General features: G+C 43.6%; 1 protein-coding gene across 1 annotated transcript in view; it reads right to left on the reverse strand.

The window, feature by feature from the left end:
- The window catches only part of PSMG1 (proteasome assembly chaperone 1), a 37773-nt gene extending 22187 nt beyond the window's left edge, over positions 1-15586 (reverse strand). The window contains exons 1-4 of the mRNA XM_073617220.1: positions 15357-15586; positions 13198-13307; positions 9085-9233; positions 5661-5723 (exon numbers count right to left, since the gene is read on the reverse strand). Coding sequence (XP_073473321.1) covers positions 5661-5723; positions 9085-9233; positions 13198-13307; positions 15357-15487 — 453 coding nt within the window. The 5' untranslated portion in view covers positions 15488-15586. The remainder of the gene's footprint in view (positions 1-5660; positions 5724-9084; positions 9234-13197; positions 13308-15356) is intronic.
- Positions 15587-15986: the final 400 nt, after the last annotated feature.

The following is a 15986-nucleotide window of genomic DNA, read 5'->3' on the forward strand; positions in this document are numbered from 1 at the left end:
AACCAGTCGTCCTGTCCCTGCAGCTGAAAAACACCCTCACAGCATGATGCTGCCACCACCATGCTTCACTGTTGGGACTGTATTGGACAGGTGATGAGCAGTGCCTGGTTTTCTCCACATATACCGCTTAGAATTAAGGCCAAAAAGTCTCATCAGACCAGAGAATCTTATTTCTCACCATCTTGGAGTCCTTCAGGTGTTTTTTTAGTAAACTCCATGCGGGCTTTCATGTGTCTTGCACTGAGGAGAGGCTTCCATCGAGCCACTCTGCCATAAAGCCCCGACTGGTGGAGGGCTGCAGTGATGGTTGACTTTCTACAACTTTCTCCTATCTCCCGACTGCATCTCTGGAGCTCAGCCACAGTGATCTTTGGGTTCTTCTTTACCTCTCTCACCAAGGCTCTTCTCCTCCCGATAGCTCAGTTTGGCCGGACGGCCAGCTCTAGGAAGGGTTCTGGTCGTCCCAAATGTCTTCCATTTAAGGATTATGGAGGCCACTGTGCTCTTAGGAACCTAAAGTGCAGCAGAATTTTTTTGTAACCTTGGCCAGATCTGTGCCTTGCCACAATTCTGTCTCTGAGCTCTTCAGGCAGTTCCTTTGACCTCATGATTCTCATTTGCTCTGACATGCACTGTGGGCTGTAAGATCTTATATAGGCAGGTGTGTGGCTTTCCTAATCAAGTTCAATCAGTATAATCAAACACAGCTGGACTCAAATGAAAGCGTAGAACCATCTCAAGGATGATCAGAAGAAATGGACAGCACCTGAGTTAAATATATGAGTGTCACAGCAAAGGGTCTGAATACTTAGGACCATGTGATATTTCAGTTTTTCTTTTTTAATAAATCTGCAAAAATGTCAACAATTCTGTGTTTTTCTGCCAATATGGGGTGCTGTGTGTACATTAATGAGGAAAAAATGAACTTAAATGATTTTAGAAAATGGCTGCAATATAACAAAGAGTGAAAAATTTAAGGGGGTCTGAATACTTTCCGTCCCCACTGTATTTTTTTTTAAAGCAGAGGCCCTAGAGAATAAATTGGTGGGCTTTGCAGTTTTTTTTTTATGTCACACGGTATTTGCACAGCGGTTTTTCAAACACGTTAAAAAAGCATACACTTTTTTAAAATTTAAATGCAAAAAAAAAAAAAATAAATAAATACATAAGCCAAATTTTTTATAAAATATAAAAGACGATGTTATGGCGAGTAGATAGATATCAAACATGTCACGCTTTAAAATTGCGCACATCCGTGCAACGGCGACAAACGACGTCAGCTTTAAAAGCCTTTAGGCTCCATTCACGCCAATGCGTTTTTTCATGCTTTTTGCAGAAATGTTGACTTTTTTTTTTTTTTTTAACATGGGTTCCTATGGAACATGTACACATCAATGCATTTTTGTGCCTCTGCGTTTTTGGAAAGGGTCGTGGAATTTTTAAATGGTGCTTTTTTTGCGTTTTTGGTTGAATAGACTTTAACGGAGAAGCTGCAGAAAAGCATGCAGTGCGTTTTAACCTGCGATTTTTGCAGTGATTTGCGGTTTGCATTTTTTAATCTGCCCTACCAAAAATTTGCCCAAAAAAAAAAAAAAAAAAAATCCAAAAAAATACGAAACGCGGTAAAAAAAAACCAGCAGAAAGCGCAACAAAAAGGACTGCAGAAACGCTCAAAAGCAATCGGCATAGGTGTGAATGTAGCCTTACAGGTTACCACTTCAGATTTACACAGGTGATCTATTGCTTGAATTACTGTCAATGATCTGACGTTCGTGGTGATACCTCACATGTGCGAGACAATCGCTGTTTGCGCGCGTGCGGGACCAACTTGTGCATTCACCTTTGTGCGTGAGAACAGGGGGAAAAGATATACACAAACCCGAGGCACTATCTTCAGCCAAGTGACTATAATGTTCAGATTTCATTGGACCCAACTAAAAATAACTCATTTTTTTAAAAATAAAAGTTACTTAAAGTGTTTGTAAATCTTTACATACACTTAGTAAAGTGACTGGCCTCAGGTGATACACAGAGATGAAATAAATCCTTCTACATAAGTTGTACCTGTTTATCTACAGTCGTTTTCCCCCTACAGCCATTCAAATTGCAGAATTTACACAGGATCTCTCACCTATGAAAAGCACGGGGGGCGGAGAGCTGAAGTTACATCAGTAAGGAGAGCTCTGAGAGCTGATTGGAAGGAAGGGACACACCCCCCCCCCCCCCTTCACACAGCACACAGGAACAAAGCTGACACCATTTTTCTCTTGGTGTCAGGAAAACTTGTCAAAAGTGATTCATGCAGATAGCAGAGGAAGGAGGCAGTGGACAGAAATGGCACTTTGTGCTCTGGATTGAGAGAAGTACACACTATAGAGTGATATGATTTGTTCATATTTCATGTCTGAGGTTTACAAGCACTTTAAGCCTAGTACACAAAATATTTGGAACGATCATTCGATTTTCTGTTCGTTAGCACACTGCTTTCGAGAGCCGATGTGGACTGTTTAGATGGGAAAATCCAAAAAGGGGCATATTTTGGTTAGCCATCATTACGTTCGATTTTCGTTTAATTAGAACAGTATTCATCCTAATAAGATCAAATGAGCAAGTCTGATCAGAATCAAAGTTCGATCATAGACAAGACATAGACTGTAGCTTTGTACATGGGAAGTTGTTCACTGTCTTTCGAGAATTTTCCTACCATTTTTGGCATTCTTGTTTTCAATATAGGATGAGGACATGGGAAAATATATGATCTTTCATCTGATTTTCTATAGTGTGTACAAGACTTTATCCTGGTGTGTGGGCTTCGTGAATTGAGCCATATACACACTATTTTGCCAAAAGTATTGGGATGCCTGCCTCTACATGAACTTTAATGACATCCCAGTCTTATGCTGGCCATACACTATACAGAAAATCGGCCGAACCCATTTTCGAAAAAAGAACGTTCGACCGTGACCGCAAACGATCGTGCCATCATATAATGACCGATAAATTGTTCAGTGGACATGAATAAATAATTTTTTGTTCGTTTTTTTACATATACCTAGTGCAGACAGTTCGGACGGGAAACACATTAACCTTGCAATTTATCGTACGTTCGGCAGAAATTTTCCAAACTTCCCGTTCGTTTTTTCCCCACAAAAACGTCACAAACGATTATCGATTTGTGCCCATTAACTTGCCGAAAAACGAACGAAGTGTCTATACGAACGATTTTTCGGCTGATTTTTCGTATAGTGTATGGCCAGCATTAGTCTGTAGGGTTTAATATTGAGTTGGCCCCACTCTTTGCAGCTACAACATCTTCAACTCTTCTGGGAAGGTTGTCCACAAGGTTTAGGAGTGTGTCTATGGGAATGTTTGACCATTCTTCCAGAAGCTCATTGGTGAGGTCAGACACTGATGTTGGACGAGAAGGCCTGGCTCGCAGTCTCCACTCTAATTCATCGGATTGAGGTCAGGACTCTGTGCAGGCCAGTCAAGTTCCTCCACCTCAAACTCGCTCACCCATGTCTTTATGGACCTTGCTTTGTGCGCAGTCATGTTGGAACAGGAAGGAGCCATCCCCAAACTGTTACCACAAAGTTGGGAGCATGAAATTGTCCAAAATGTCTTGGTATGCTGACGCCTTAAGTGTTCCCTTCATTGGAACTAAGGGGCCAAGTCCAACCTCTGAAAAACAACCCCACACCACCAAACTTTACACTTGGCACAATGCAGTCAGGCAAGTACCGTTCTCCTGGTAACCACCAAACCCAGAAACGTCCCTCAGATTGCCAGAGAAGTGTGATTCGTCACTCCAGAGAACACGTCTCCACTGCTCCACCCCAGTGGCGTCGCGCTTTACACCAATGGTTCTCAACCCTGTCCTCAAGTACCCCCAACAGGCCATGTTTTGGGAATTTCTCTTAGATAAAATAGCTGTCCAAAATACCAAGCCATTGATTCTGATTTAAAGCGCCTGTGCAAGATAAAGGAAAACCTGCAAACATGGCCTGTTGGGGGTACTTGAGGACAGGGTTGAGAACCACTGCTTTACACCACGGTATCCAACACTTTGCATTGCACTTGGTGATGTAAGTTAGGGCTGAAACAACTAATCGATTAATCGACAACTAATCGATTATGAAATTAATCGATTACTATTTTCATAATCGATTAATCGGACAGTAACATAATGGGGTTAAAAAAAACTAAAATGAGCCCTTTATAGCACAAAAAGAGTAAATAATCTCTACTGTAAATCAAACTTTCACAGTTCTACAGTAAAAAAATGAACCCCTTACAGTAGTGATTATCTAAAGGGCTAATTTTATTTTTTTTTTTATCCCCATTATGTTACTAAAGTCTTAGACCTGCTTCACATCTATGTGTGTTTTTTGGTGCTTTTTGCATAAATGCACTACAGTTCATTTACATGGTTTCCTATGGGACACGTTCACATCTATGCTTTTTTCAGCCAAGTCAATTTTCAGACGAGAATATTCAGACGAAAAATCTTTGTACATTCGCTGAATGAAAGAATGAAAAAAATTGATCTCGACCCCAGATACGAGATAACTACTGTATTATCTTTACTTGGTCTGTTATTGCAAAATTCTCAATAAACATATTGAAAGAGAAAAAAATTGATCTCTGAGTCTGATGATATTTACCAGATTCACCCTTTAATAGTATATATCCTCTAATAGTATATAAAGTATCTCCTCTAATAGTATATACAGTAGACCTCCTCTAATAGTATATACAGTAGACCTCCTCTAGTATATACAGTAGATCTCCTCCTAATAGTATATACAGTAGATCTCCTCTAATAGTATATAAAGTAGATCTCCTCTAATTGTATATACTATACTATATACTACAGTATATCTCCTCTGTCTTATTCTCAGAGAGGATTAGAGCTTTTGCTCCCTAACCATAAAGTTGGTAATTTATATTTACCACTGCATTGGGATATTTAGGAATAAATTTCCTTTTTTTTAAACTTTAAATATTAAACTAAATTATGCACCACACTTTTTTTTTTTTTTAGGTTATTAACCGAATAATCGATTAATCGAAACAATAATCGGCCAACTAATCGATTATGAAAATAATCGTTAGTTGCAGCCCTAATGTAAGTCTTGGATGCAGCTGCTCGGCCATGGAAATCCCATTCCATGAAGCTCTCTACGCATTGTTGTTGTGCTAATCTGAAGGCCACATGAAGTTTGGAGGTCTTGTTTATCATTTTCCGTGGCCTACACCCCTTCCTGGACGAATTTCTGTGTTTCCCAGGTGCTTCTGCTTTGTTATAAAACCACTAACAGTTGACCATGGAATATTTAGTAAGGAAATTTCATGGATGGATTTATTGCACAGGAGGCAACCTATCACGCTTGATTTCACTGAGCTCCAGAGAGCGACCTATTCTTTCACAAATGTTTGTAGAAGTAGTCTGCACGCCTAGGTGCTCGATTTTATACAACTGTGGCCAAGGAGGTGATTGGAACACCTGAATCCAATGATTTGTCCCAATACTTTTGGCAATGTTATATAATATATATAAAATGTACTTTTTATTATTACAGTTGTACACATCTCCTTGGAGCTCTTCGGAAAAGCCTACTATGATCTCCCTTTGTAAATAGGAACCAATTATCACTCACCTTCTCACACCACTGGAACTGCTGGTCTTCCGCCACATAACAGGAGCACTGACACAGCATCACCTGGAACACAGCACAGAACACCAATCACATCCAGAATCAGCCCAGAGATAACAGTGCATTCAAACCATGTATGGGCAGGCTAAACCTACCCCAGTTGATCGATTAACGTGGGTACAACCAGCCTGTCGGATTCTACATGCAATTACAGTCTTCTCATGGCGAGGACGGCTTCCCCCCATCGGGAGAATACAATAGCCTTGATGGGGGAATCAAGCTAATTTATTTCCTGCAATGCACCAGTTACAGGAAAGGAATTTTTTCCATCTATGGCAATGGTTTCCAAACTGTGGCCCTAGGGCCGGACGCGGCCCTTTGCCTTTATCCGGCCCTCGGGGCCCTATTCCTCCCACTGATATAAGACACTATTCTGCCATCTGACACCAACAATGGGGCACCATTTCTCTTTCTGACGCCAATAATGGGTCATTATTCCTCCCTATGATACCAACGATGGGGCACTATCCCCCCAAACCAAATGTGGCAATAATTACTTCCACTGATGCCAAGAAAGTTTTCCACTCCTGCTGGCCAAAGTCCAGGTGTCCAACAATCTAAAGGGACAACAAAGCAGCCCTTTGTTTAGAATGTTTGGGGACCCCTGGTCTATGGTCTGCCTTACCCCAATGCTGATCATACATTTGGCCATTTTATTGCCACCATTGAACGGTCACCCACCAACATCTCCTGGTTTCCAGTCATGAAACAATAAAAAAGTGGAGTGAACACCCACTAGAAATGTATTTACATGGTTAGTAAGGTTGAATAAAGACATCAGTCCATTCAGTTCAACCTGAGTGAGTGTCTACAATTGTCTCTATCCCTGTACATTGCGTCTCATTATAATGCTCATCTATTATATCATTATTTAAGGTACCCATATAGTGCCGTCAATTTACGTAGCGCTCCACACATACATCGCACACTCACATCAGTCCCTACCCTCAAGGAGCCCACAATCTAAGGTCCTCAACTCACATTCATATACTGGGGCCAATTTTGGACAGAAGCCAATTAACCTACCAGCATGTCTTTGGAGTGTGGGAGGAAACCGGAGTACCCGGAGGAAACCCACGCAGGCACAGGGAGAACATGCAAACTCCAGGCAGGTAGTGTCGTGGTCGGGATTCGAACCAGCGACCCTTCTTACTGCTAGGTGAGAGCGCTACCCACTACACCACTGTGCCGCTATGTTGGTTCTGATCCATTCTCTGCTCATTTTCAAACATTTAGTTGCTAAAATGTTGAAAATCGCCCAGTACACAAGGTTCAAAGATTTGTATAGCGATCTTGTGCAGATTTTATTTTAATTTTCTATATGATAACGACATTAAAAAAAATAACTAAAAAGTAAAATAACATTTTCCCAGATAAATATTTATTGCCTATTATGCCGCGTACACACGAGCGGACTTTCCAGCGGACTTTTTCCGACGGACCTATGTATGCTAGTCCGACGGACGAAAACAGACACTAGGGCAGCTATTGGCTACTGGCTGTGAACTTCCTTATTTTAGTCCGGTGTACGTCATTGTGTACAAATCCGTCGGACTTTGGTGTGATTGTGTGTAGGCAAGTCCGTTTGTTGGGAAAGTCCGTTGGATAGTCTGTCGGACCAGTCTGGTCGAAAAGTCCGCTCGTGTGTATGCGGCATTACTGTGATTTGGTCTGATTTAGCCAGCAGGTGGAGTGCTTGGCCCATTTTCACATGTATGTTTGCTCCCTGTTGTATACAGAGCTCAATAGCTCAAACAGATATTTACACACACACAGTGACTGACTCATTGCAGTGAATCTAAACTGGACTTTAGGGCCTCCACTGCATCATCTACGTCCCCCATTCAGTGTGTTCCACTGAGGGTGCAGGTAAGGCTAATGTAATAACAAATAGAGAAAAATCTCAGCCCCCGCACACCATACAAATCCAATGTGTAATAAGTAATAGCAGCCTTAGCTTAACTCCATTCAGGCCACGCCCCCCAACATGTTTCGCCCCACCCATGGGGCTTAGTCATAGAGGTCCTCCATGACTAAACCCTGTGGTTGGGGCGAAACATGTCAGGGGCGAAACATGTCAGGGGACGTGGCTTGAATGGAGTTAGGCTGAGGCTGCTATCCCCTATGACTCATTTCAGTGTCTTATTTTCAACATCGCCACACCCTGATCAAATCTGCAAAAATAATGATCACTTTAGCAATTATTTTTTGGTGCTGTGTATACATTCTGTGACCAATGAAACTCTGCCTGTGAGCTGAGTTTAGACTTACGGGCTTTTCTGGGCACATGTGCAAAGCTAAATGGGGAACAATATATGCACAGGTAGAAAGACAAACTTCTATGCACCTATGAAGGTATGCAAGGTAGAACCCAACCAGTGCCACCTAAATCTGACCTCTGGTCTTCCCTTTAGTCTTGCACAGGCCCCTCTCCTGTACTGAAATAGCTTCCTCTGGTCTCCCTACACATGAATGAATGAATGAGTGACTTGTATAGCGCTACCTATGCGAACTGAATCGCCTCAGGGCGCTTTTTAACCTACCAGCATGTCTTTGGAGTGTGGGAGGAAACCGGAGTACCCGGAGGAAACCCACACAGGCACAGGGAGAACATGCAAACTCCAGGCAGGTAGTGCCATGGTCAGGATTTGAACCAGCGACCCTATTGCTGCTAGGTGAGAGTGCTACCCACCCCACCACTGTGCTGCTCACTGTGAGCCTCCTACTGTGTGCATTAGAAGCTGCAGCAAGTCAGGTAAATCCCACCTCATTTCTTGGCTGGAAGATGTCCAGCGTCATCTAGCCATTTCTCCCCAGCCCGACAATCCTTGGCCTGCTCCTTTCATTCACAGGATTTCAGTTCTGTCAATCATGGAGGTTCAGCATCACATGTGAATTTCTAGCAACCTCCACTCCTCCAGTGTGACATTCATCCAGCATAGCATTTTGATATTTGCACAACTCCCCCTAAGAGGCAGCCCACTGCTTAACATCAGGGCCGAGGACTCTAAGAGGAGTAATGAGGCAAGGTGATCTGATGATTGCAGGAAGTTATGTACCCCATCCTGCCCCACCCCCACCCCACAAGCCACGATCTTCTGAATTTCATAGAGAAGCACAGAAGGTTTTATTTAGAAATGATCGTTAGCATGTTGATGGGGGGGAAAGGAAGGCACCAGGAAAGGTCAATGTGTACACCCCATGCTACTGCAGCTAGAAGGGGAGCAGGGAGGTCGGGGACATTAAAAATCCAGCTCAGCCGCTAGTGTGAAAGAGCCCTATAGCAGCTAGAGTTCAGTCTACTTTACTGATTACCCCGGAATGTATACAGTGCTTTTCCTATACATCCCTCCCAGTCGCGGCTCACCGTGGGGTCTGTGATACAGCGGTAGAAGACGCAGGAAGATGGGGTGCTGTCAGATCCGGGGACTTGCTCCCGACACCTCTCATTCCATAAGGTGATAGATCCAGATACCTCCCAACTTCCAGAGCTCAGGATATGAGAAGACACAAACCCTGGAGAGAGAGAGAGACCAGAAAACATATAAATGTACTGTACATACAAACAACGCTTCTCAATTCATTATACCAGAAGTAATGATGGTCCTTTTGTTAGATGCAAATACCCATCATTTTATCCTTCCATCGTGCTTGGGAGTGTTGGATCCTGAGGATTCTTTATAGCCGGTTATCAGAGGATCTAAGCACCACATCCCCCAAATAATGACAAATATATATATCTATATATCTATATATATATATATATATACACATACACACACACACATACACCGGGAAAAAGGGTTTTTAATATGCCGTAATTGACATAAAACTCTATATTCATAAAATCAAAGTTTTATCGTAGTATACAAAATATTATATAATATATTTTCCTCAAAACATCACATAGACAATTCATGCGGTCATAATGTAGATACAGTAACTTCAGCTCAACATGTTTCACCAATCATTGACTTCCTCAGGTACGGCCATGTGCCATGTCTGGGAGCCCTGTAGTCAGCTGGTACAAGACATTACTTGTCAGGAGTTATATCTGAGCCAACTGGTGGATCAAAACCCATATATCCCTACTGAACCCGAGGGATTGGGCTGTTTTTGAATAAATTGGGGCTTAGTGGTCTGGATTTCTAGCAGTGGTGAATCATTGCTTGGCGTTTCCTGTTGCTCGTTTTAAGTGGCTAATATATCGGGCTGTATTCCTCCTAAGACACACTGATGTCTATATGTGCAATTCCATTAGTTTAATAATTATCCGTCCGATGATTCTTTAAACACTTTTTGGAGCACCCTGGTGACACTCTATGCAGTATATTACAAGTCTCCTGAGGAAGCCAATTATTAGTGAAATGTTCAGCTGAAGTTACTGTCGCTACATTATGACCACATAGATTGTCTATGTGATGGTTTTAGGACTACTGTTGTTTTTCATAATTTGTATACTACAAAAAAACTTTGATGATTTTATGACTATAGAACATTATGTCAATTACGGCACCTTAATAAACCCAGTTCCCTTTATATGCTTACTTTAAAAATACTATTGTCATCTAGTAATACAGTAAGGGCCCTTTCACACTGATGCACTTTGGATGCATTCCCATTGACTTGGGAAGGTGCCTTTTTGGTGCACTTTAGAAAAAAAACTGCACCAAAGATGCAGCATGCGGACTTTTAGTCCTGGTTTACACTTATGCATTTTTAGCGCTTTCTGCATTTTGCAGATTTGCACTACAGTCCATTTAACATGGTGTCCAATGGAACACGTTCAGTAGTGCAAATCTGCAAAAATGCACTAAAAATGTATAGGTGTGAACCAGGCCTTAAAAGCAGAGCCCAACTTTAGTTTACATAGGCTTTAACGAGGAATAGTTTTCATGCACTTCTGTGATCCTGAAAAAGCATTACAAGAGCACACCAGTGTGAAAGGGATCTAATAGTTTAAATGTAAAAAAAATCTGAATATTGGGTCGGCAGCTTCTGCACACCATAGGGCTTCCATTGTCACCTTGGGTTGTGGTAGAGATGAGTAAATTTAGCACAGTATTTCTCAACCAGGGTGCTGCGGAACCCTGGAGTACCATTTGAGCTCCTCTGGGGTGCCGTGAGCATGAAACCCAGTTTGCCCTTGATTTGTGATCTATGTGAGGATTCTGTGATCTGAAAGGGGGAGGTGGGTAGACTCAGTGGTGATGGAGGTAGGGGTACTCTATAATGGAGGCACAATGTATAGAGGGAGGGGACTCTGATGTAATGGGGAGCTCTTATGTATAGGAGGGTACTCTGGTGAGGAGAGGCCTCTGATGTGATAGGGGGACTCTATAATGGGGCTACCTTGATGTGAGGGAGGGCTTTCATGTATATAGGAGGCTCTGATGTGATTGGGGGGGGGGGCCTAGGAGGGAGAATATGGGGCTACTTTAATGTGATGGAGGGCTATTATCTATAGGGGGGTACTCTGTGCTGACGGGGGCCTCTGATGTGTAGGGGGACCTCTGACATGACAGAGCCTCTGACGTGAAGTTAATTTTCAGGTAGTTATATGCATCCTCCCAGGCTCATGTTTCCTATTGATAAGTTATATTTATGTTTTTTACATTTTGACATCAAAGAAATCCTGGACAGCCGCACTTCAAAAATATTTGCCTTTATTCAATAAAGTGTCATCCAAAATACAGGTCACAGCAGAGTGGAACAAAGCTTACGCGTTTCGCACTACACAGAGTGCTTAGTCATATGACTAAGCACTCTGTGTAGTGCGTGCTTAGTCATGTGACTAAGTACTCTGTGTAGTGCGAAACGCGCAAGTTTTGTTCCACTCTGCTGTGACCTGTATTTTGGATGACACTTTATTAAATAAAGGCAAATATTTTTGGAGTGTGGCTGTCCAGGATTTCTTTGATGTCTAACTGCTACAGCAGTGCCAGCACCTGGACTTCTAGACTGAAGGAGATGCCTTTTACTTTGATCTGACCCACCTGGAGCGGTGATACTCTCTCTCTACTATGTTTTTTACATGTTAGACTGGGGTGCCTCAAATTTTTTGCATTCTTTTAGGCCTGGTTCACACCTATGCATTTTTTAGTGCATTTTCAGTTTTGCAGAAAACACACTACAATCCATATATCATGGTTTCCTATGGGTCATGTTCACATCTATGCATTTTACAGAAAGGCCCAGGGACAATTTTTCTAGTTTTTGGTTCCATAGACTTCAATGGATCAAAAACATGTTTTGAAAAATGCACCTGGAATATGCAAAATGCAACCTGCATAGGTGTGAACCAGGCCTTAAAGGGGTGCCTTGACTGGAGAAAGGTTGAGAGACATGTAATTAGCATACTCACCTGCCCGGTGAATCCAGTGATGTCAAGCTGTGATCTGCCAAAAGTTGCCACACTCCGGGTGCCAGGCAACCATCTCCTTTATGTCATCAGAAGGCCGGCTGTCTCTTCTGGGTCCTAGCAGCTGGCCTGCCGATGATGTGCACAACTTGAAGCCTTGCGGGATCTGTGATGTGGGTATCCCAATAGGCTTCGGACAGATGTGGGAGACATTACCTTGGCCTAGGCCAGAAATGCGGATCGGTAGGTGGCGGGACTGACTTCCGATCATGCGACCACTGTGGCATCGACAATCCTCCCCCCCGCCAGCCCGCCCAGGCATTCTGAACTGTTTAAAGGGAAGCCAGGGAGGGCAGGAAGGCGTTAAGAATAACGGGTCTTGACGGAGACAGCTACAGGACAGGTTCCACATTGTCGGCTGGTGCTCAAAATTTTTAGCGGGGCGCAAACAAACTGAAAAATTCTGAAAAAAAAAAACATCAATTGCAGCCTCACTGTGCCCATCAGTCGCAGCCACTGTGCCCCATAAAATGCCGCCACTGTGCCCCATAGAGCACCACCACTGTGCCCATCAATTGCCGCCACTGTGCCATATCAAATGCTGCCAGTGTGCCCCCCCCGCCATCTGCACGTATCTCTCTGGTTGAGACAGCTCCTCGATGTCTACTCCCGTCCTCTGCTATGATTGGACGCCTGGCATCCAATCACAGCGCCTGTCGTTTCAGCCAATCAAGTAATGAGTAACAGATCCGAGCACCTGATTGGCGGAGAGGCGGTTTAGTGTTAGGAAAGCGAATAGTCATTCACTTTTCTAACACAGCTAAGTGACCTGTGAGCGCCCAGCATGGCGCTCGCAGGTCACATTTTTTTACGCCTATTAGAGCCTATGGCTCTAATCAGGTGCTTCTAAACCACCCCCCACCGCTGTAATTCAGGCGCTTGAATAGGGCGGTGGCAGCGGCGGCCATAGATAGGTTATTGGTGCTAGAGGGGGGTGGCAGGAGAGAGCAGGCGGTGCCCGTGCGCCCTTAATGCATGGGCCGCCACTGCACATTGGTCAGGGTTTATTTTTAATGCAGTTTTAGGAATACTTGCTTTTTTTATGGCCATATTACCAACCTGTAGCATTGTCACCAACAGCCAGGATCAGGCTGGAGCAGCCGAGTCTGTGGTCAGGAGAATTCTCAATGGCCGCGATGGTCTCCGGGCTCCAGGTCAGAGTCACCTCCCTGCAAGAAAAGGAGCAGAATGTCACACGCTTTCTATAGAAAGATCTGGATAGAGATCAAGGTTACACAAAATATCCCACTATTCTGTCACTGTTTATTATCCAACAAAAAATGTCATTATTATTATTATTATTATTATTATTATTATTATTGGAAATGGCAAATTTACTGGTGAAACCCGATAGACCTCCATTCCAAACCTATTACTAGATTTGGATAGAATTGGAAAAAGTTGAAGACTAACGGGACTTTCAGCTTCGGCTAAACTCATTCCAGAGGCATAAGGTGTGCAAAGTCTTACAGTTGGTTTTCTCTAGAAAGCAGCCACAGCCCGAGTAGAAAAGCCTATCCCCTGCCAGCATGCTGCAGAGAATTCTAGCGCCATGGTTCACAATTAATTCTGAACCGATGACTGGTGATGGGCTTGGGGCATGTTCGGATTGACCCCGCTAGGAAGTCGGCACTGCCCACCGCCTATCATAGGCAATGAGGCATTTCCCCACCTGTAGTGCCTATGATGTGGTGGCGCCTCAAGGGTTTGCTATACATAACCTGTTGTAGTTGGTATAGGATATTCTGCTGTGATTGGATCAGGATCCCCAAGAGGAGTTCTATAAGACCTCTCTGAGGATCACACCAACACGGATCCTATGAGAACCATTGAAAAGCTCACTAAAATGACATTAAATTACAGCAGTATTACCCAGCAACCACACTGGGGGGGGGGGGACAACGTCTGATTGCATTAGAAGCAAAGTGTGATAACCCCCAGCAACCAATCAAAAATCAGTCTTTTAAAGACTGAGCAACACATTTAAAAAAAAAAAAAAAAATGTAGGTCGATGCAAGGTAACTCAGGTGCGTTTAGTTTGCTAAACACAACACAAGTTGTATATCTTTAGCTTCAGGGTCACATATTCCAAACTGTCTCTAGCAGATACTATAGAACAGTAGTGGTCAACTTGTATGACATAAGGGGGCCTCAAGTAAGGTCCCTGACATTACAAGCTAATGTGAGAAGCTATCAGAGACTACAGACGTGATACAGGAGATGGTCAGAGACTGCAGACATGATACAGGAGACGGTCAGAGACTGCAGATATGATACAGGAGACGGTCAGAGACTGCAGACATGATAAAGGAGACGGTCAGAGACTGCAGACATAGTATAGTTGTTGGAGACTTCAGGAGATAGTTAAAGACTGGAAACACATTACATGAAACAGCTAGAGATCAACGCTCTGTGGATCTCCTTTATAAATCAAAGCGTTCACATTTTTGGTTCCTACATCAACTCATATCACAGTAAGGATGAGCTCCGGCGTGTTCGCATGGCGCACGTGCCGAGCCCGCCAGGAAGTCGGCACGGCGCAGCGCTAATCACAGGCAGGGAGACATTTCCCGATCTCTGCAGCCGCACATCGGGAAATGTCTCACTGCTTGTGATTAGCGCTGCCCCGTGCCGACTTCCTGGCGGGCTCGGCACGTGCGCCATGCGAACACGCCGGAGCTCTTCCCTATATCACAGTAAGACAGCACAGAAAAAAGGAAGACACATCGGTGTTAATTACTAAAACTGGAGAGTGCAAAATCTGGAGCAGCTCTGCATAGAAACCAATCAGCTTCCAGGTTTTATTGTCAAAGCTCAATTGAACAAGTTGAAGTTAGAAGCTGATTGGCTGCACAGGGATTTTGCACTCTCCACTTTTAGTAAATCTCCCCCTCGAATGAGATGATCCAGAATTAATCACCTACTAAAAGCCAGTCTGAAGAATATTGTCCTTCACTGGCCTTCAATCCCCATAGTAAAGACAATTGTCTGCAGGGGCCCAGAGGGCCACACAATAGGTGCCAGAGGGCCACATGTGCCCCCCCCCCCCCCCTTCACCCAGGACGTGAATGTGTCAGTGACCTGCAGAATATTTTGGTCCTCCCATGTATTATAATCCCCAAACCTCCCCGGGATAGGAAATCCCATCACATGGAAATGTGGAAGTCATTCCTTATGTGACCCCCCAGTAATAGAAGATATATGTGATAGAGGGGGACCTTTTCTTCTCCAGCTCTCTCCTGATCTCTCTGTCCTCCTCATCCTGTTCTTCCTCCTCCTCCTCCTCTTCATCCTCATCATCCACTGCCCGGCTGAACACAGACACAACCTCCCCGAAGAACGTGGCCATTCCTCCAGCAGTCTGCACACACACTCAGCTTCCTGATCAGCATGACACAGAGAGCAGGCCTCACCATAGAGGAGGGACCAGGAGGACAGGGGGAGGGAGAAACGCCACTCCATGAGTGGCCGCTAGAGGGAGACATAATACCATCCACCACAGTGTGCTGACACTTACCACAAACGGCCGCTAGATGGAGACTAAACGCATTCATTTACAGAAACTAATGACAGCAATTGCAAAAGAAGGAACCCCCTTTCATAATAATTACCAGTACACAGTCATGGATTAAAATACATTTTTTATTACAGAATTCTTAAAAAAAAAAAGTGATATTAGGGATATACATCCCTTTTTAAAACAATAGAAAATGGTTACAAACTCATATTCAAACCCAAAGCACCCCTGAAGATAGCGATCCCTCCTTGTGTATGTATACAGTATAAATTGTAATGTTGTTTGGTAACCACCGTACACATATAAATTGTACATAAAACGTCACACAATG

This window comes from Aquarana catesbeiana, linkage group LG02, assembly GCF_042186555.1.
Source record: "Aquarana catesbeiana isolate 2022-GZ linkage group LG02, ASM4218655v1, whole genome shotgun sequence".
Classification (NCBI taxonomy): Eukaryota; Metazoa; Chordata; class Amphibia; order Anura; family Ranidae; genus Aquarana; species Aquarana catesbeiana.